This window comes from Chelon labrosus (assembly GCF_963514085.1).
Source record: "Chelon labrosus genome assembly, chromosome: 4".
Classification (NCBI taxonomy): domain Eukaryota; kingdom Metazoa; phylum Chordata; class Actinopteri; order Mugiliformes; family Mugilidae; genus Chelon; species Chelon labrosus.
In genome coordinates, this window is record NC_140340.1 from 5,985,427 (window position 1) to 6,007,824 (window position 22,398).

Here is a 22,398-nt window from a genome sequence, read left to right on the forward strand (position 1 = left end):
TGCCGATCTCTACCCAGGGAGATTAGTGGTCACACTGTGAATATTAGCATCTGGGAGCTCACAGAGTGGCCGCTAGCATTTCTGCTTTTCCGCATTAACCACACCCCACTTCCAATTTCTGACCAATCACAGAATAGCTGCCGGACACCCCACGAGAAAAAAGTTCTGCCCGGTTGATGTGTCTAGAACAAGCTGCATCATTTTGAAGGAAATTTGTTGTAACAGCGTTTAGTCAACGCCCCCTCCAAACCTCCCCGTCGATGAGGTGAGACCACTTGAGTGACACGCGACAATAATGTTGCTGGCGACGCTGACCAAGTTGTAGCTTTTGTCGTCATACGACTTTATGAGTAGTGACACATTAACTGACATCTTCCGAAACGTGAACAACAATACGTTAAATACGTTTCTCAGTTCAGTTGCGTGGACTTTTACATTTAAAGTCATTTGTCGACCGACCATCGCTTTGTGCCAGACAGTCGGTCATTTATGTTCCAGTGCTCTGGTTGCCTAGGTAACCCTTTCCCCATATCTCCCACCACAAATGTTTTTGGAGCGAAACAAGCCAAACATAAAACTACTGCGAACATACCGTATATCAATCAATGCCGCTCCAAGCCCACTATCTGCAGAGTGGCTTTTATTGGCAGGAAGCAAAGACACCGTTTCCTTGTGGTAAGCATATGGGGAGCCGTGAGTTTGATGCTACCATTGGATGTTACCTCATAGTTGAGATTAGTTCAACTTGGTACCCAGTGCTCACTTTTTGCGAAAGTTGTTCTTGGACTATCATCGCCAGGGGTTGGTTGAATTTTGTTTTTTCCCAATTTACGCCTTATGTTGCCACTTGAACAGCTAACACCAGCAATCGTCTCAACTAACACACAACGAGACAGCTAAAGAACATACCGTTTCCTAAACTGTTGAACTATTTCAGTAACTATGGATGCATGGTTTGTGTGTGACACTGTTGAAGAATCCTCAGCTCGTTAGCAGGATATGATGAGTCTCTCTGGGTAAATCCCACAGCTAAACCTCAGTATTGGCCTCAGTATTAAGGGACCATTACCAACAACTTGTAACTCTTTCTCTGTGACCGGCTAACACCAGTATATCTTTATAAACCTCAGCACAAGCCAAAGGGCAAACATGCACATATATGCTTGCACACACGGGAACATGAACACAGACGTACAACACTCTTGGATTACTGTGATGTTGGCTGTGTTATCAGCTGGGATCAATATATGTATGCCTTGTCTTGTTTGGTGTCTGCGGCTATACTGAGAATCCATCTCACAGTGAAGGCGAGAGGCTGCAGCCAGATACACGCACCTGGATTGACGGTCTACATTCAGATTTCATTTCGATCGATTTTCAGACCCAGGCGGCCGGCGCGGTCGCCATGAGTTCGGCTTCCGTGTGCACACCTGTGTGTAGGACTGCAGGCAAATGTTTGTGGTTTATGTGAAGGAAAGGTGTGTTTTAGCCATGCGTTACACATACTGTACATGGCACAGAATAATGACAACACAGTCGTGTGTGTGTCAGAAGTAAATGTTATCTGGTAATATATACAATACTATATTCATATTTTACACAAATTCTCTTAAAACTCTATTTATTAACTACGGCCATGTTATGTTTCATGTACTGAACAGCAGTGAAGTGATGAAGGACATTATGGAAACATGTTAGATGAAAGAAGGAAAGTTTTTGCTTGATTACAGAAAGAGAGAGAGAGAGAGAGAGAGTATAAGATATGTGAGTGTACTGTCAGTCGGGGTATATGAGGAAGCCAGAGAACGTGCTGTATTTGTTGGTGTTTCCCCCGTGAACTTTCCCCCCGTCCAGCTGTACACACACTTCGTCCCCTACGTCCAGGTGCAGGATGACGCTGTTGGAGGCGTAGTCGTAGTTCTGGTCTGCATCTTGAGCGATTGCGCTGGCCCTCACCTGAGAGACAAGACAAGACAGGTGTTTGATCGTCGCTCAGAATTCACAGAAACGTTTAAGAAGATGAGGAAATGTCACGGGGAAAGTAAATACTTGATGTCCTGGGTGTGTTATGGATGGAGGATAGATATGTGGGTAATATTATTTTCAAATGTTTTCTTAGATATAAAGGTTTGATTATAGTCTGTCTCTGTTATTATAGACAGTGGGGGATGCAACAAGGGCCTTCATATGAGCTCTCTCATGCTCATACAAACATACATGATTATTTTTAGTTTAGCAGATTTCTTAAACTTAAAAGGGAATTACCGTTTTTTACAACCTGGACCTTATTTCTGGAATAAAATACGATCGTTTACTCACCTATATAACTTTGGTGTGATTTGGAGTCGTTCGGAAGATATTTAGATGAAGCGGAGCGCCGCGTATATCCATATAGTGGGAGTGACTGGGGCACCGAAACATAGCCTCTAAATAACGCATTATCTGCCGCGAAACTCGTTCATTTCACGAAATATCTTGTTATGATACACTAGTGCTATTCCCCGTTGAGTCCGGAGTTACCTGTTATCTATTCACAGACGTGCAACGGTTTGTTGTTCTTTGGCCAGCTGTTCCTCTCTCTGCCTCCACATCCTCCGTTCAACAAGCTCCTCATCCATATTCTGGCTCAAAACGGTAAGGACGTCCATCATAAACAAAGTCGTCGTCCACAACCTCGGAATCGGAAAAATATTCAGCCATGTTGCAAAAAACTACCAGTAGCAAATTACAGGTAAACAAGCCGACCGTCGCAGGTGTGTGTGGCGCTCAGAGATGACATCATCCACATCAGAGGTTAGTAGGTCAATCTACAGACCCCGGATAATGATAACCGGTATCTCCGGACTCAACGGAGAATAGCACTAGTGTATCATAACAAAATATTTCGTGAAATGAACGAGTTTCGCGGCAGATAATGCGTTATTTAGAGGCTATGTTTCGGTGCCCCAGTCACTCCCACTATACGGATATACGCGACGCTCTGCTTCATCCAAATATCTTCTGAACGACTCCAAATGACACCAAAGTTATATGGGTGAGTAAACGATCATATTTTATGCCAGAAATAAGGTCCAGGTTGTAAAAAAACAGTTATTCCCCTTTAAAAGATGTCTTTGGTTTAAAAGCCAAAGAGATAAAATGTGTTTTAAGAGAGGATTTTAAAAACATCTGCTGATCTGATGTGCAAAGGCAAGTCTTTCCACAGTTTCGGGGCAGTGACCTCTTTGTCTTTGGGATGACTGATCTGCCAGCCTGAGAGAGCGCGAGGGAGCGTCGGGCGGATACTGTGCGGGCAAGACCATGAAGACATTTAAAAGCAAATAAAAGAATTTTAAAATCAGTCCGAAAGCAAACCGGGATCCAATGAATTTCCACCAAAATTCGCGTAGAGAGAAATTCTGCCGCCAATCAGAGCCTCTGCCCAAAGAGTGACAGACAGTGGAGAAGTTTGGTCAAAGTACTGAATCATTTCACCCAACCTTATTAAAAAGGCATTATTTTTATTTATTTGTTGGTTTTTTTTGCAATATCTTGGACACTATTATAAGGATGGCTTGTGCTTAAAAAAAAAATAATCTGTACATTCTTTCCTTTTTTTTCTCCATGAATATATAAAACCTTTAATATATACTTAAGATGAAGGACATTTAATATTTCATCATCAGAAACCAATTTGCGGTTCTCGCCTACATGCTGCCAATATCTGCTCCCGGTCCCATGTGTTCTTGAGTCTGCTCCTTTAGCACCAAAAATACCAATCATCGCCCTCAGTGGAGGCATGTTCACCATCTAAATGTTAATTACCAAAGAGCACGAGAGAAACATGGATCACTGGACGTGCAATCTAATGCAACACCTTTTGACGTACTTATAAATTAAATAATGTTAATAAATTGGTAAAAACTTGACTTTCCCCCTTTTAAACCAGACACTAAACAATGAGACGATCATTTTAATACCTTCATCGTTTTCATCCTGTGACGGTCAACAGTTTGTTCACTTCTTTCTATCTGTATGCGCCTGGTGCCATTTTATTTCCTGTTTCATACTATGATCCCGGTGTAATGTCATCAGTACCGATGCCTTCCTCTCCACTGGGTAGATAAATGAGATGTGCAGTGATCTTTGGCCTCAAACCTCCATCTGAGAGCTCAAGCTTTCTTAGTCACATTCAATTTTTGCCAGGATTGTTGCTCTCACGCCTGATCCACCTGTTGCGGAGGAGAGTCTGATTAAGGGATTGCAAGGATGGTATCAGCGAATGGCATCGGTTCATTTGTCAAGGAAACACAACACGCCGGCCACTGATAGACACACACACACACACACATGTTTGCTATCACTGATTTTACAACAACTCACACACAGTTATCTTCTAACTGTGTCTTCGCCTTTCTCCACATTCAACTTTAACAGATTATGAGTGATTTGCTCTAGACGTGGCTCCGTGTGCATGCTGTTAAAGGATTTTAACAATCTGTCATCACAACGTTGGCTTATTTTCACCTTTTTCGTCACCTGTTGCCGCGATAGTCAACGACCAGTGCATGTGAAAGGCATGTGCATTTCTGTGAACTGTGAACTGAACGCATAATTTTTCCAACTGTGAGCGTAGACGTGAGTTTCGCACAATCTGGAGGGAAATAGCGATGTTCAACCCCTGTTCAGGAAAAAAAGCTTTACGACAGCTGTCAACTGATGTGCTATTTACGGCGTACAGCATGGCTGGTGCAGCTGAAAGAGAAGCTGCATCTGGCAATTGATCCACCCAAACAGTTGAGTTATTTTCTAATACTATATACAGTCAATGGTTATTTATAAAAGGAGCACAGATCCTGGTGGAAAAATGATCACGGTCTGTCAGAGATTCTGTTGAACAAGAATAGCTTGAAGCTGCTCATTTAAAAGAATGAAACCACTTGTCCTGTGAAGGGTCGCAGGGGGGCTGGAGCCTATCCCAGCTGTCATTGGGGCGAGAGGCGGGGTACACCCTGGACAGGTCTCCAGTCTATCTCAGGGCTAACACGGAGAGACACACAACCATTCACACTCACACCTACGGCCAATTTAGAATCACCAATGAACCTAACGAGCTGGAGTAGCTGGAGAGAACCCACGCAGACACAGGGAGAACATGCAAACTCCACACAGAAAGGCCCCAGTCGGCCCATGGATTAGAACCCAGAACCTTCTTGCTGTGAGGCATCAGTGCTGACCACCATGCCACTAGAAGAAAACAATAAAATATAAATCCTACACAGTAGCTTCACGATAACCACAACCACTTATCAACCCCTGTGACACAGAAACGATAAAAGTTTGACAACCTGAGCTTCATTCAACGGGCAGTCATTTCTAAAAACGCATCATCTCTTGTGAAGAGCAAAACGTAATAAGGACTGATGAAAGCATTCCTCACCCTTTTATTTACATCCAGACAGCTTTATATTTTCAGAGAATACAATGTGATCCGTATGATGCTGTAAAGGAATGACCAGCCTTGTGATGATTACTGTAGCTACTAGCGTGATACCACTTAACACAGAGATGCCACCGCAATCAAAGATAATAATGATCCAATACATGTTGCTACATAAACCCAGCAGAGGTTTCATTAGCACCGAAATCATGTCGACCCCCCCGGCAAGAGCACAAACAATTACTGGACGTGTTGTCCTGTCATTCCTGTGAGAAGAACAGCCCAGTCGATTTATTTGAACACAGTTCAGGATTGTAAAACAGCTTTCCCGATGGCGAAAGGGCATCTTTATTCATTAGGTGGTTAAATGTTTCTCTTATCTCACCCTCTCATGATAAAAATCCGAGTTGTTTTTGCACTCAGTAAGCAAATCTCCTTATAATAAATTGAACTATCACTGGGCGAGTAACAAACTATTCAAGCAGACAATCCATTTAATAGAGGAAAATAAAGTACACATGCGCATACATATTAATGAATGCAAATAACTCCGTCCTTGTCTCCTCCTCCTCCTCTGGGTCTGACTAAGGATATGGTCCATCATCTCCCCCCGCTCATCACGCTTCCCTCATCCCTTTCAATCACAAAGACAAATCAGATAGGACTGAACTGCCAATTTCTCCTTGTCCCCTCGTCTAACGATGAGTTTGCTTCCTGTTTCAATTAATTTAACTCGATATATTTCTCCGTGCGAGTATTTCTTTCGTGTAGAGGAGGAGAAACATTTCTATTCCCCTCCTCAGGACAGAAATGAATCGATACGTTCCCTTTGTTTTAATTCAACTCACATCACTCCATTAATTGTTGTCTCACACTCCACACCTCGCGCCCGTTCCATCATCCCTCTCCCATTCGCCACCCCATTCCCATCTCTTCATTCTGGACTCATCTATCCATCTTTTTGTGTCCGCCGCGCTGGAATAAGATGCAGGTCACGCACACCTTTTCTCTCCCCGCCATGGCAGTGTTGGCCGGAGCAACGACTAAGTGTGTCCCTGTCCGGTCTAAATCGGATTGATTAACGACGTGCTGCTGTGGCAGGTCTCCTGAGAACCCATACCCGACCCCCACCGGCCCCTACACCTCGCATCCCTCCTCCATCCGCTTACAACATCCCTCACCCACCCCACCCCTCCCTAGCTCCGGATGCATCGGGGCAGGCTCTACATGGCTGCAGGCTACAGTAATTGGTAGTCAGACAGCCATGGCAGCTCTCCGCCTAATAGGTCCAACTCCTCAATAACTCCATACAATCACAATAAATGGGGGCACAGAATAGGCTAGAGTGGTCAAATGGGCCCATGAAATACTAGCAGGAGGTCAGGATTAGATTCTACAAACACACACACATGGAGACACAATATCCCACTCTCTCTACAGATCTCGATAAGAGCGACTCTTGTTGTCCCGTTTGTTTTTATGAATCTCAAGTGAACACCTGAGAGAAAAAAAAGTAATAAAAACATGCACTAAATGGAACGTTTTGTTCCTTTATAGTGTTTGACTGCTTTGCTCTGAAGGGACTGAACAGCTCCCCCGAGGAAACCCTAATAGGTTTTTAGGAAAAATACAACAGCAAAGAGATTCTGACATCTTGCACATCCAACATCTGTCTACATGGTTGAACGGCAGGATTCCCCTGACGCTGCTGCCTGCCTGAGTCGGAGGCTGACAGGCTGTTGTAACTAGCTATGAGTACAGTACGACCACTCGCAGATGAAGCGATTATCTCATAACAACAGTGCATGTTAAGGTCTGCATGCGGCTCGATCCAGGATGCAGTGAGCGTAAAGTGTAAGTGTAAAGACCAGAGCAACTCTGACAACTCCGGCTGTATACATTTGCATAGACAATATTTCTTGAAGCCAATTAGGGCTGCAACGACTCGTCAACGCCATCGATGACTACGTGAATTAGTTGAATACATCGATCTGCTGCAGTTTTTTTTTTTTTTTACGTCTATCCACAAATATGGCTACGGTTGCCACTCCTGGTAACGGGAGTGGAAAAAGTGTGTGCATTCTTTAAAAAGAGATCCATGAGTAAACTCTATATGAAAGGCATGAACATTTCGATGTGTAATTTAGTTGTATAGAGGTTTCTGTGTAGTTTTACAACATGTATGAGTAAAATACTGATATTCCTGACGGCCTCATCAAATTTTCTACATTATGTTACTCAGTCGTTAGCTTGCTAGCTGTTAGCTTCGTTGGCTTCAAGTTCAAGAGTTACATTTGAAGGCAGCATTAATAAATTAAACTGCCTACAACTGTAGCACAGCCATTAAGATGCATGAACACCTACATACAGCGTCAGTATTTGAACTCTTGCTGCTCTGTCTGATTGTTGGTTGGTGCTCAGTGCATGGGAGTTGCCACTGTGTCCTCGTCTGTGGTTTATCAGATAAGAACTCAGCAAACTCTCTTTAAATCAGATGCTAATTGCTGGCAATGCCCAGATTGGTTTCCAGTGCGTTTACAAGTTCTATGAACCCACTCTAAGTGGGTGTAAGTGACGTTTTGCAGATAAATAATACAGCTGTGGGTGGTACCGCATGAAGGTTCTGGGTTTGAACCTGCTGGCCGGTTGTTGAGAGTTTGCAGGTTCTCCCTGTGCCTGCACGGGCTTCTCCTCGGACGTCCAAAGCCATGCTTGTTAGGTTAACCAGTGATCGAGCCATATGTGTGCATGCGAGTGTGAATGGCAACTATCTGCAAGATAATACAGCTGCGTTTCCCATGTCTGTGTCTGTATTGAATCATACTCAACTTCTAATTAACTGCAGAATATAATAAAGAACACCTTTCTTAATTAGGCCAACACTGAGAACATCTAAACTTGTCTTGAATAGTATCATTAGGTAAAAGTGAAAGTTTAAAAATGGGTCGTTCATTCACAGACGTCTGAAGTTTAAAAGAAGTTAATGGTTAACGAAACGGTTTATTGACTACTGAGAAAATAGTTGCTAGATTTGTCGAAAAATAGTTGATGAATTAATCGAAAAAATAGTTTGTTGCGGCCCTAAAGCCAACCTGAACTGAGGTGCTTACATGACGCCTTTTTGGGTCGGGCTGTTCCAAGCCGGCAATGTCGAGTAACTTCTACAGCGGTCCAAGCAGGGACAGACCGTAAACCAGTGATATAGAGGATGTGCTGGAACAAGTCCGACCCGAGGAGGCTCCACCTCGTAACTTACATAACGTAAAAAGATCCACTTCTTAACAAGTCGATTGGAGTCCAGGCCTCTGAGCTGTTTTGAACGTGAAAGACCAACAGCGTATTAGGCGAATGAGTGGTCATAATGTTTTGCCAGTTTTCTTCTTGCATTATCAATATAGCAAGCCGTGCTTTCTGCTTCAATCCCCCACATTTACGGGTCACACCACCTAATTGAAAAGGCCTTTTAAACACAAGCGTCAGCTAATTGTATTTACCAGCCAAAAGGACACCATCATGTTATTTATGGCTTTTTTCACGGTCGACTTCCTTATGAGACGCACAGGTTGACTTAGCCTCTGCTCAGACAGTGGAGATGCTGACATTTAATGTATGTTTATGATTAATTCATGGCTTCCTCCTCCTCATATACATACTGTAACCCAGGAGATATGTGTACGGTTTCATGCATATTATGCACATATTTACAAGAGTGGGACATTTAAACTATAATTACTGTCAATTGTCAATATTACAGACAGAATGAAATTAAATGTCACGCTTGGAATATTCTGCAAGTAAATATATAGTTCCCACCTATCTATTCATTCAAATAAACATGAATTTACTATTGGAAAATGGAACATCAGTCACTTTTTAACTGAAGCATTGTACGTTGTAAGTGTAAATTTGTAGTACACACTGGTATTTTGATTTAATTTAATATTTAACTATTATAGTCCACTCATATTCACAGTCCTCTATATTTATCTGGTATTGTTATAGAGCGCAGGTGTCAAACATACAGCCGGCGGGCCAAACGTGGCCCGTCAGAGGGTCTAATCTGGCCCGCGGAATGAATTTTTGTCAATTAACTGCAATTTTTTTTTTTCAATAAAACTAAATGCTATTCCAAGGGTTCATACAGTTTTAGTAAGAGTTGTGAACATAACACAACACTGAGACCTAGAACTAAACAGAAATTGCGTTTCTGTTTCTTAAGAAATGTCCGGTTGTTCCTGTTGTTTTATAATAATGCAGTTCATTGAATATTAACACTTTCATAATGAACTTCTTTGCACTAAAACAAAGGGAAACATTTGGAGTTGTCGTTATTTATAGGTAAAATGAATACGCTATTGTGTTACTGGTCCGGCCCACTTGAGACTAAAATTAGTTTTACACCCCTGTTATAGAGAGGCATTATTTTTGATCATCAGAAATACACTCAGCGTGGTTGCTGACATCTGTAATTGAGTATTTTTGTTGTATTCCTTATTTTTTCCTGTATTTTAGGTGTAGAACATCTTTTTTTGGTTTCTTGAGCCAGACACGCGATGATCACATTGCAGTGTTGTGACACCGAAACCATCACAGATGAGTCTGCAGGTCCAGCTGTCAGTAACAATCAGAGTGAAACCTTGTTTTGTTAAAGTGGGCAGGAGGCACTGGGGCTCTGGGAGCGAAAACAAGAGGGAAAGGCAAATCAGGATTATTGTCAACAGCGGCGGAGATTGATAGCGACAAGGGAGTGAATTTCTGTCTGTTGGCCCAACGCTGTTCTGACTTGATCTGCTGCTCCTGGGAAGAAGGGAGACCCGGGGGACAATAGAGGAGATTACACTGCCTCCACTTTTCATTAAGGTGGCAGCACTAAATGGGGAAAGAGATACGGGGAAGTGGTGGGAAGAGAGTGAGAGCGAGGGAGGAAATTCACAGCACAGACATAATCCACCGACCGTGAAAGAAATGCTCAATAAAAACTACAGTCTGAGTCGTGTGACATATTTAAAGGCAGAAATTCTGTATTTTAGATTTATTTAGATAGATTTAAAATGTTAAATGCACATTAGAAAATGTCTGAGCTTTCTCTTAGAGACGAGATTCAAGATTGATGGAATGGGGGCATGGGGCAGAAGAATAATGAAAAGGTGGATGTGAAAGCTAAAGTTTGGATTAGGTCACACAGACGAGCAAGCATGCCGGCACTTAAGCAGTCGGAGCACAGGATTCGAATGAGGGAGGCCTAAGTTGGGAGGCTTTGAGTGATGAAGGAGGAAGGCTGTTGGATAACAAACTGATCAAGCATGCCTGCTTCAGAGGAAGAATGGGGCGGGGGCTATAAATGAGGTTGGGGAGGTGGGCAGCCCATGTAGTGTGTTATTTTTTCAGTTTTGTTTTGTTTCGCGGTGCTTCCTTGATCCTCTGGTAATAAAACTGACAGGATTCATTCACTGTGATGTACAGACCTCTCAGAGCGGAGCGGGCGATCGAGACAGGGTCTCTTAAACTTACCTGAGGGACCTCTGAGGGGGAACTGGGGAAGAGGAGGAGGTGGAAGAGGAGGAGGGCAATTGAAATGGCCTTTTTTTTTTTTTTGGTAAACGCTCCTGTGGTCTCTCTGCTTCTGTCCCGGCCTGAGGAGGTATCCTGTTTCTATTATGCAGGTCGACATGTAACCCTTCTCCTACGCTGCAGACGCGCACACTAATTGGCGTACTAAATGCTAATATTCTGCCATGACACTCAAGACCCAAGGTGTCAAGATGTTGATTGGAAAGTCTCTAATTGGCTCTAGACAGAAACCTTTGTCGGTGGAGGAAATAGCTTAATTGGATATAAATGGATTCTTCGGATGGTCTGTACCTGCGAAGCATCAGATTCAGTTCTGATAATTATTCCCTTACAATTTAAGAAGAGCTCACGCGCCTGTATACAGACATGCAGCGTGTAGGCACAAACACTCATTCATCACACAAAACCCTCGGTCACAAGCTCATGTCATTCTAATTCTCGTATACCTATTCTTCCTTCCGGCCAGGGACATTTTCACAATTGTTAGGTCTGAAAATCCCACTATATGGCACAATGCTGCCTCTGAAAAGGCGAACAGACCGTTTCCTTGATGAGGAGGATATAATGGGGAGGGAAAAGGAAAGACAACAAAGGCAGGGCAAAACGGTACCAGCCAGCTGAGTCCTTTTAGTCTTCAGAATATAATGGCCTCAGCCATTATAACACGTAAAAATATAGTCAAATAATAGCTGTGTGTGCACGAACATCCGCGTAAATACGTCTCGGAGAAAAGACAAGAAGGATAAAAAAAAAAGACAGCTGCAGGCTATGTGCTGTCTGAAATGTTGAGACTTTTATCCTTTTATCACACATGTTCCCCATTATAAGGTTAGTCTTGAGCATTGCAACACAGATTTATTTCTTTTTTGTATGAACCATTCCATCAGGACGCGTACAACTGTAGAGGCGGGAAATGAGCTCCAAATGTGTCAAAATAAAATAAATGTAAATTGTCTAATGAAGTTCCACATGAGTTCCACCTTGTCTGACTTTGTGTAATTAGCTTCCGCCCCACACAGCAGCCGCATCGCACCCGCTGCCTGGTAATTAAACATCACAACTGTTTAGTGATATTTAATTATCAAATTGCCTCGTACATCTCATTAGCTATTTTATATATGTGAAAATGTATCCAAGTCAAAAAGTCTAAAGATGTATTTGTAAGCTTGCTGAAATTAATTTCATATATAATAATACAGTTTGATTTTAGTATCGTGTACACTTTAAATCCTAGCCTGGTGCAGCCAAACTTGATTCCTACCAGAATATGAATTCATTTTGGGGCATATTTCAAGTGAAACAGAGAAAAAGCAAACCTCTATACGCAACTGGAATGTCCTACAACCAATCACAGCTGTTTGTTGTAAACAAATTCAACTCCAAGCCGCTCAGGTGACATGTCTGACTATGTCGCTGTTACTTAAATCTTGAATCCTGCCCAAAGATTCACTGGACCTCCTTCCAGGCAACTTAAAACCAACAATTTTGAATCCACTTTTAATAATTATTTTTTTCCAACCTTTACAGCTTATAATGTAATGGCTGAACCAAATGTCAGAGCCTTTAGTCTGCCTTTATAAACCCGCTTTGCTGCACCTGTCTCATCGTAGTCTCTAGTTCCATGCATAGACTGTATATAAATATGAACAATGCGTCCCCACTTCTTTGCATTGGCCAAACTGACGCAATTTTCCTGGGGATATGGGTGGCGCCATCTTGCGAGTTTGGAGCCAGAGTCTGATCAGTACGGTCTGAGAGTGGCGCCACACGGAGCTACGTTATCGATGACCCGCCCACACTTCCTCTAGACTCACTCTCATTTTTATTTAATTAATACTACGCTCTGCTCTACTTACACCAGTTATAAAGAAATGTTGGATTATAAACTGTATTTATTTATTTGCCTACTCTCACGGCCCTATGGGACTGCTTCACAGTTAGCATGGCAATTTGCAGTCATTATGATGTCACATCCTGTTTCTATAACGTCAAATAACTAATTCAAACAAAACTTGTCAGAAAAATGCGCACTTACGTATGCATCAGTATGAAAATAACTACCCAAAATGACAGAAACCATCCTTGAAAAAAATTATTTGACATGAATTTTAGTTTTTTAGTTTGGCTGAAGTTTCATCCACCACAATGGAGGGGGTGGAGCTTATGAACTATACTCCAGGCAGTCGCCAGGGGGAGCTCTATTTGCTTTGCCTTCACTTTTGAGAACTTTTTTCCAACTAGTGCTACTGCCACAACAAGATGTCAGTAGATGAGATGCTGCAGTGCTACCACCACACTGATGCATAGACTGACCAACTGACCGGCTCAGATTCTCCCATACTGGACCAGTTATAAATATTCATACTCCCACTCCATGCTCATCACTGTAAAGGGCAAAGTACATATTGGTGGTGAATTATATATCCATTGAAAAGGTCATCTACCTCAACACCAATCTTTTGATGAGTTATGGGCAACGGAGAGGGAATAAGATTTCTTACACCGAGTGCTTAATCTCCACAAACGTGCCGTAACCTTGAACATCAGCTACATTCATTTTCATCAGCAGGGGTTTGAGATGATCGGTTTGCAACACAAGAACTTGACATGTCTGATTTTTTTTTTTTTGATTTTTTTTTGGCTTTGTCCTAGTCCTCAACTCCTGTCTCTCTTGGAGAACTTCTGTCCATTCTCCTGTCCAGTGTAATCTCCTATCCATCTCGCCTTCTCTCTCTCTCCCCGTCAGTCCACTTGTCTGTGTCCCGCTTGTCTCTGCAGTGATCTCTCCCCAGGATGTGTCTTGTTCTCAGCTCCCGTTGACAAGACATTGATCAACACGGTGCATATCAGTCTGACAGTTGTTGTAGGCCTTTACACGCGCATGCACACACAACTACTCACGCTACGAAACATCCTAGAAAACAGAGGGGATTGCTTTATTTATCCATTAGTTTATCGTTTCTGTTTCCAATTAGTAGGCTACTGGGTATTTTAAATCAAGCATAAAATTAATACATTTATGTCTGAAATTATTAAATATGTTTCAGTGACCAAAATTAATTGGCTCTTGTCAAAGTCCTTCCTAAATTCTTCCAAACTACTAGCTTATTTTCAAACAAGCGATTTACTTAATCAGCTCGTACCGTCAAAGCTACCCAGACGCAGGTAATTTGTAAATCGGTTGCTAGGAAACATCTCCATTGCTAAATCAATCAAATCAATAAAGACGAAGCAGGTACAAATGTGTTTTTCTATAACAGTAAAAAATAAATAAATAAATAAATTGTACTAATAGAAAACGTTTATTTAATCTTTTGTTTCAGTGTTTCTTTATTATTGTTGAGGGGTAATTCTTTTTTTTTGGCATTGAGCTTCATAATTTAAGGTATGTTCTATTTATTCTCTAATATCTTTAAGATTGTTATAAAAAAAACTTAACTTTTCAGAAAATTACACCTGCCTAATTTTAGCAAGCTAACGTTTATCTATGTTTGACAGTTAGTGATTAGACACATTTCTACATGATAATTGTTTTTATCCAATTTCTGGAGTTAAAAGCTTTTAAGTCTGGGTTAAAGCTCCAAAAGCTGCAGCTCCTCAAATAGCTCCATAATCAATCAGTCCCTGAACACCTCCATGTTAAAATTTATATCTTTAGAACAGAAATAAACATGTTTACAGCCCAGTACAACAATTAGTCCTGGTCTCTGTAGCTAATTTCTCCATTCATGACTCCTTCACGTATACACTAGGGGTTGAACCAACTAGTCAGTTTGTTGACTTCACTGCCCCGCCATGACGCTTTAAGCATCATGTTGACTAGTCACTGATCACGTGACAATAACAACATGGACGCCTCGGAGAAGACAGATGAGGAGATCATTGGGTCACTGCAGCAAACTAGCAGCGGTTCATCAAGTGTGTGGAAAGATGAAGCCCAAACTACCGTGACATGTCAGTCCTGAAATACAACAAAAGTACTGCTACAAGGCACACTCGTCTGAAAAGGCATCCGCTAATGCTAGCAGAGGAACGATCCAAATCCTCTCGACAGGAGTCAATTAACAATTTCACCAAACGTCCTGTGGAAACAGAGAGAAGGATTCTGCTAATCAACAATTTGATGGTGAATTTTATTGTCAAAGTTATTAGACCTTTAGCTGCAGTACACGGAGAAGACTTCGGAGATATTATCGGCTACATTATCCTATGATACAACGTGCTGTGAAGTACTATTAAACAGTGCTGATTTATATTGGCTAAATAGGCTAAATGGGGCAGCTGTGGAGTAGTGGTTAGAGGTGCAGCTTGAGACCGAGGGGTCCCAGGTTCGCCTCCCACCGTGTCCATGGCTGAGGTGGCCTGAGCAAGCATCTAACCCCCAAATTGCTCCCCGGGCACAGTCCTTATAGAGGCTGCAGCCCACTGCTCCAACTGTACACACTACTGTGTGGACAAATGGATGAGTCAAACAGCAGGAACTGCAATTTCCCCATTACGGGACAATTAAGGGTTAAAATTATTATTATTTTTTTTATTATTATTTTTATATTATATCTGCAGCACACAGTATTGATAAGCTCATGTGTTTATGTTCAGTTTTCTTGTGTTCCTTTAGTTCACATTGTTGCTGTGGTTGTAGAGTGTGTTATTTTTTTGTCCTTGATGTCAGTGAATGCACCGTGCGCGAGACGGAAGTTATGGTAGAGATGAGAGTTTGCAGAGCGAGAGCTGCTTATTAGACTGACATGGTGTTGCCGCGGGCTACAGCCGACAGTAGTTTGCGTTCAAGCTTCAATAAACTTACAGAGAAGCCTTCGTTGCTTCTCTTGTGTGAGACACTACAACATGTATTCAGCTCAAGAATATAAATTTCATTGTTGCAAAGCATTACTTTATTCTGTGTTTTTATGTGTGACATCATCATTGACTAGTCGACGTCAACTCGACTTTTCACCACATATTAGTTGACTTTGCAAAATCTGAAGTCATTCAACCACTAGTATATACCATTAAGCATTTTAAACTAGTATATGAAGCTTAAATGTGTGCATAATCAAGCGAGGGGCCACTTTGAATGACAGGTGGATGCCCCCACTGTCTGACTTGGTGTCACCTGACCTCCTCAGCTCCACCCCTGCCCCACCACTTTTCACCATTTCTTTAATAAGCTGGGAGTGAACTGATCCAGGCACTAGGCTTCAAAACTACTCATGGAGGATTTGTTCATCAAGAAAGATCTATGTTTTTTGAATATGCGTAATAGTGATGGGAAGTCCAGCTCTTTTTAAAGAATCGGTTCATTAGACTCAACAGCACTTATAGCTCCCAAATGGCTCTTCATTCAGTTTCACTCTGAGCCTTCTATTTTATCCTAATTTGGTGATTATAAATGTTTTGTGTGTTGGCAAGCAATTTTTCATTTGCTGTTTTCGTAAAAGACGTATTTTTATGCTTTTTTTTTTTTACATAAAAATTACATTTACTATTGTTTAACATTTTGATCAAAGCTTTAAATGAACTGAATCACAGCAAAAAAAAAAGCAAAAAAAAAAAAAAAAAACCCGAATAATTAAAGGCCAAAGTTTTAACATGATGACACTTTAGATCAAAGTCTTCATTTCTATATTCAGAAACACCAGATGCCACAGCTCGGATGTCCAGGTTTCACTCATTTGTTCACTTTTTTTATGACACCGCATTTAAATCAGGCTCCTCCGTTTCTCTGACGCTCTTAGGGCCCTCTCGTTGGCGAACAACACATCGCTAATGTGTAAAACTACATTTAGTGATCAGGGTTGATTCACGGGGCTCCAGGTACATGTACATGAACGCGTTACGCATGACAGCCAACCGTTCACTTACCGCCTTATATGTCTCAGACCTTGACACGTGCTGTCATGAGATAATCTACATAAGCAGTTTTGATCGGGCCTCAACTTCTTTAACCTTGGTTCTTACTGTATGCTAAGCTAACCAGGTGTGGGCTCCTGCTATTTAGTACAGAAAAGATAGTGATATCAATCATCTCATTAAACTAATCCGAAAAGATCTATACATGAACACAACACCTCAGAAAATGTCTGTGAGTAATAATAATAAAGACGTAAAGACCTAATGTGCTATTGAGTGTTTCTCAAATGATGGTTTCTGTGTTAAAGTATTTCTTATTGACTGAGCTGCTTCGCTGCTGCAGGAGCACTTGTCTATTCACAGAGGAAAAAGCAAGTGCAATGAAACTGTGAGGGCAAGATCAGCATTGAATTGGGTTAAATAATTTAGTGGATGGAAAAGATAATTAATGGGGAAGGAGTCAATAGCCAGTGTGGATGGGGAAAGTGTGAAGTGAAGGAGGGGCACAGGTGAAGGGGAGAAGATCTCATCTAAAGGCTATGAAAGATTTAACAGCGGGAGAAGACAGGAATGACAATGTCCGCCGAGGCACGCAACAAACCGGGTCCCCCAATTATATCTGGCATTTAACTGTCTGTCCTCTTTACTCTGCAGCTTGTACACATTCTGTCAGTGCAATAAAGTGGGAAACAACAATCCTTATGGACTCAGTCAGTCGCACAGGATGCTTCTTTGTAATGATCTATGCCCGTATGGTGCTTTAACTGTAAACGATGAAGCTCGTAAATGTCAAGACTGATGGTTGGATAACGGAAGATGTTTTTTAGAGGGTGAATTTACGACGTATGAGGTTTTGATCGATTTTTTTTATTTGTTTAGTTACATTTTTATTCTAATTTGCACAATATTGTACAGAATTGTCAAAACACCTTGATACAGGTGTGATTCTAGATTTTTAAGAATAATATCTAAAATTAATTAATTTGTGTCCGTGTTTAAGCCAGCCATTTCAATATAAAGATGTTCTTTCTGTAAATTTAATATATTTGTGTGTTTTAAAATAGTTTGAAGGTATCACATTGGGCTTGGAATAAAATATTAAGTTAATTAAGAAAAGAATAATCAGTGATGGAAATAAGCATCAGTCATCATAGACTTAATTTGCAATCTGCAACTCCAGATCTGCATAAAATTTTAAGATTTTACAAAAACAAATTAAAATTTAATGATCAACGCAATTTTGGTGTGTTAGAAATAAAAATAAAAATGCAAAACTAGTATTTCCAAAACATTTCTAGGTTAAAATTTAACAGATTTGTGACTTTTGACTTTTCCAGCCAACTAACAATGAGGAATTGGGGTCACATGGGTTGCCGTAGCCTTGGATTGGCATTTTTATTTCAACTTTATCAATCATTTACAGTATAAAATATAAAGTTAAATAAGAAATAACATCTGCAGAATAATCAGTGATGAAAATAATAAGAATCAGTACTTGAAAAAATGTTAAAAATGCCAAACTAGTACTGGCACCAAAACATTTATTGGGCTTTAGTAAATGTTTCACCATCTCTCTTTCTCCATCAAATTTTTGACATTTCCAGCCAGCTATCGATATGGAGCTGGGGGTCACGTGGGTAGTAGCTCAATCTTTGATGTTGCAGTCTGTGGTAATAGTGCAGTCGAATAGTAGCGCGGCCTTGATGCCTGGACTGGTGACTCCTCAGGTCGGTCCAGGGACGGGTCGAACCACCCAGAAGAGTTTAAGGAGGTGATGAGAATCTACAACCAATAACATGTCTGCCTGCCTCTGAGAAGGACTCAGGCAACAACCTTGGGAACTAAAAAAATGTGGGAGTAGAAAAATAAACATGTTGCTAAGATGGCTCAAAAATGTTAAAATGTCCAACCTTACATAAGTCGTGAATCTGTGCAAGACGTGGGTTATTACAATTCAAGGTCATCCATCGCGTCCACTGGACAAAACTCAGGTTGTCTAAACGGTTTTCTGACGTAGACCCATTACGTGACCGATGTAAGTGGAACCCAGTGTCACATACCCACATGTTCCGGTCTTGCCCTAAATTAGGGAACAACCGGATATCCACATTTGACATCATGTCAGGTTTTCTGGGATGGCCAACATCACCATGCCCTTTAATCGGGTTGTTTGGTGTTACTTCTGACCAGTTGGGTCCAACTAGAGCAGCCGTCCTAGTCCTCGCAAGACGGCCGATTCTGGTCAAGTGGAAGGACTGCAAACCCCCACCATTAACACACTGGGTCAAAGGTGGAGTTTACTTTCTCAAACTTGCAAAAATTAGATATTCTTTGAAAGGAACAGCAAAACATTATAATAAAATGTGGGTACCTTTCCTTCATCATGTTAAGGCTCACATCATGCTCTCTGCAGAGTAAGCATTCCTCATCAAGACAGCGACTGACTTCCATAATGCCGTAACACTTTGACGACTAGTGGTCACCCCCTTTCCTTTTATGTAGTAGTGTAGTAGACTTTTTTTTTGTATGTGTGTGTGTAAGTTACTATAAATACTGTCAAAATGTTCCAGGAATACTCATGATCTCCATGTCAAACTGAAATAAAAAACAACCTTAGAGCAGGAATAGACATGTTTACAGCCTGGTCTCTATAATATATAGTACCGTGTTGATTTTTTATTTTATAACTTGCCAATTTAAGCTGTATCTTTATAATTTAGGCATAAAAAAAGGCTCATTTTGAGTGACAAGAGGTTGCAGTCATTAGCTCTCTCCACCTGTTTGATCTGGTGGAGGGTGAAGGCCAGAGACAAGGAAACACTGGTACAGTCGTCCCAACTAGAGACTAGCAGCATAATCACTAAGACCCGTAACACGCAACGTCCAAGGTTGGACTCGAGCTTTTGTTTGCGCCTTTCATCTTCATTTTCTATCTCTCCTCTATCAACTATCAAATCAGAAATTGTCTCACCAGCCCACTTATTTAAAAGCCTTTTAAGATTCACTAAAGCATATCTGTGAACACGAGCACAGCAGGGCGGGGGTCTGCTGGGCTCCTCCAGTAGCATATTGCTGTCAGCTCATGTATCGTGTGAATTATGTGCAGAGAAACTGTGGTACCGTCACGTAATTGTAACGGTGCAAAGCTTGATTTATTTATTTATTTTTCTTCTTCTTCTCTGGTAATCCCCAGGACATCACTCTTCTGTTCTGCAGCACACGTGTCAGAATCAGAGCTCCTCAACAGAGTGTGGGCTTAGCACTCGAAAGCTTGTCACGGTTCTCCAGATGGGAGTGTTTTTCCAGGCATTTTGTTCTTGCTTATTTATTAGCGTTAAAGTCAGAGTTCCTCGGAGGACAGTAGCCAGCTGTTGCATTTTGGCTTTGTTCCACCGAGACGTGGAGGATTGTTCTCCTCTCCATCGCTTGGCTGTCACTCTCTCTTCCTCTGTTAGTTTGTGCAAATAATTACAGTTCTCGCTTTCAGCGTTCAGCAGTTGTTAGTCCAGCTCCGCTTCTGCTTTCATCCCGTCTTCATATCTTCTTCTTTGTTCCCCAAAGTAAATGATGCTGTTTTTAAACACAGGGTTTATAGTTCTTCTTCTTCCACATATATACCACATGAGTCACTTTCCTTTAACTTTTTCTTCTCCTTTATTATATGGAACCTTTGCTTCAGACTTTTCTTTGTCTAAACTTTCACCAAGATGTTCTCATTGTTAGAAAAGATTTTCTTTTTGTTATTACTATGCTGAAAAACTGTCAAAACCTGTATGTGACAATGCCGTCCATTTCAGCAGCCCTGCAATAAATACTGCATTTATGAAACCGTGATTCTTCCCCAACTTTTTTTTAGTTCTTATTTTAACTGTGTGAAATCTCTCTCTTTCATTAACCTTGAAGCAAGTGCCACTATCCAACAAAACCTGAGCCACAGTGGTGTTTTATTTTGTGTTATGCAACGGCTTTTAGGAGGCAATGAAAGCTGTCGCACCAACGGGGATAAAACTGTCTTCAAATTATGTATTTTAGTCAGTTAATAACCTGAAGACTTTGCTCATTTGCCAGATTATTAAAGTGTCCCTTGTAACTGTATCAAGCTCAGCACATAACTGAACAAAAGATTTTTTTACTGATAGGTTTTTGTTGCTTTGTGGTTGCACAGTTTGTGACAAACGGGCAGAAGGACATCTACCTAACCCACAACACTCACCTGTCCGTTCTTCTTCAGGTCTGCCCACATGCTCGTTCCGTCGCCCCCTCTCATTAGGACGTGGTAGGTGAAGTAGTAGATGCCAGGCAGGGGGCAGGTGAACTTGCCGGTGCTCGGCTCGTAGTAGTTCCCTACGTTGGTCACCACGTCATCAAATTTCAGTATTTCACTCCCTTCGTGTTGTTTCCGGAGGCCGGCGTAGAAGGCTATTTTTGGACTGTAGAAGGAGGAGCCGTAACCACCAGGTCCAGGCCCTGGTGGACCAGGTGGACCGGGCTTACCAGGCTCTCCGGGGGGCCCTTTTGGTCCTGGAGAACCAGGGAGTCCTCTCAGCCCTTGTTTGGCCTTGCGGTTTTGGGAGTCTGGGGGCTGAGGGGAGACGGCTGTCAGCTCACCCTGTGTGGGGGTGAAAGTGTCACAAACCACCTTGCAGCTCTCGAGCATCTCGTAACGTGTGCCCCCTCCTCCCGACCCTCCCCCCTTGGTGGTGTGAACCAATAGGGGAATGGCCACCAGCAGGACCAGGACCATTGCCACACCGACTCCAGCCCCGATGACTCGTTTCTTTCTGCTGAGCCGTGAGGCGGCCAGCGTGAGGAAGTCCTCCTCCCCTTTAGCTGGAATGGTTGTGCCGGCCAGGCTGAACTCTGGGTAGAAAGTAGCTAGTGAATGGAGAAGGTGAAGAGGAGAAATGTGGGATTTTGACGGGGCAGAGAATTCAAGGACTTTGGGAGTCAGGAGAAAATCTGAAGCCAGGGAGAAAATGGCAAATAGGATTTTCCATTCCTTGGTGTTCAGTACATGTGTTTTGTATCCTCTTATTTGTCACTTTCCTCTGGTTCACAATGTCTGAGGGCTTTAACCCAACCTAAAGACAACACATCATATAAATATTCTAAATATCTTTGTTAAAAAGAGGCATAACCTTTTGGATGTTGGGCAAACCGCTTTTTATTTTAATCCAGCCTCGGGGGTTGTGGAATCTCCCGTGAAAATCCTTCAGTTGCTCAGGCGGAGGGCTGTCAGGTGGGGTCTACAGTATTCCCACTGGAGTTCATCTCACCCACCACATACAGGGAAGGGCGCTTTGCTGGTCTGTCCAGAAACGAGAAAAGAAGAACAAGGAAACTGCTAAATCTCCGCTCTTTCGTTTGTGCTTTGTTGATGTTTTTATCTCAAAACCACAGACTCGCCGCGGCTCGTAAAGAGGCAAATTCTGATGGAAACTTGTTTTAAAAGGCAGCTCGGGTGAAGAAGAAAACCTTTTATCGCAACAAATGTACAGTGTACCTCTTGCAATCTAGAAGAAAGAGAAGACACACACACACACACACACATATAT

At 41.9% G+C, this 22,398-nt stretch overlaps 1 protein-coding gene across 1 annotated transcript; it reads right to left on the reverse strand.

Moving 5' to 3' along the window:
- Positions 1 to 1,775: 1,775 nt before the first annotated feature.
- On the reverse strand, positions 1,776 to 21,590 carry c1ql4b (complement component 1, q subcomponent-like 4b). Its single transcript, XM_084543139.1, has 2 exons — positions 21,057 to 21,590; positions 1,776 to 1,956 (listed from the first exon to the last, which is right to left on the reverse strand). Exons 1-2 carry the CDS (start codon positions 21,585 to 21,587, stop codon positions 1,777 to 1,779), a joined length of 711 nt encoding a protein of 236 aa, XP_084399265.1. The 5' UTR covers positions 21,588 to 21,590; the 3' UTR covers position 1,776.
- Positions 21,591 to 22,398: the final 808 nt, after the last annotated feature.

Coding starts and splice junctions, on each gene's coding strand:
- c1ql4b (XM_084543139.1), bottom strand. CDS start 21,587: ATGGTCCTGGTCCTGCTGGTGGCCATTCCCCTATTGGTTCACACCACC. Junction 1,957..21,056: donor ACCTGAAGAAGAACGGACAG/GTGAGTGTTGTG, acceptor CTTGTCTCTCAG/GTGAGGGCCAGCGCAATCGC.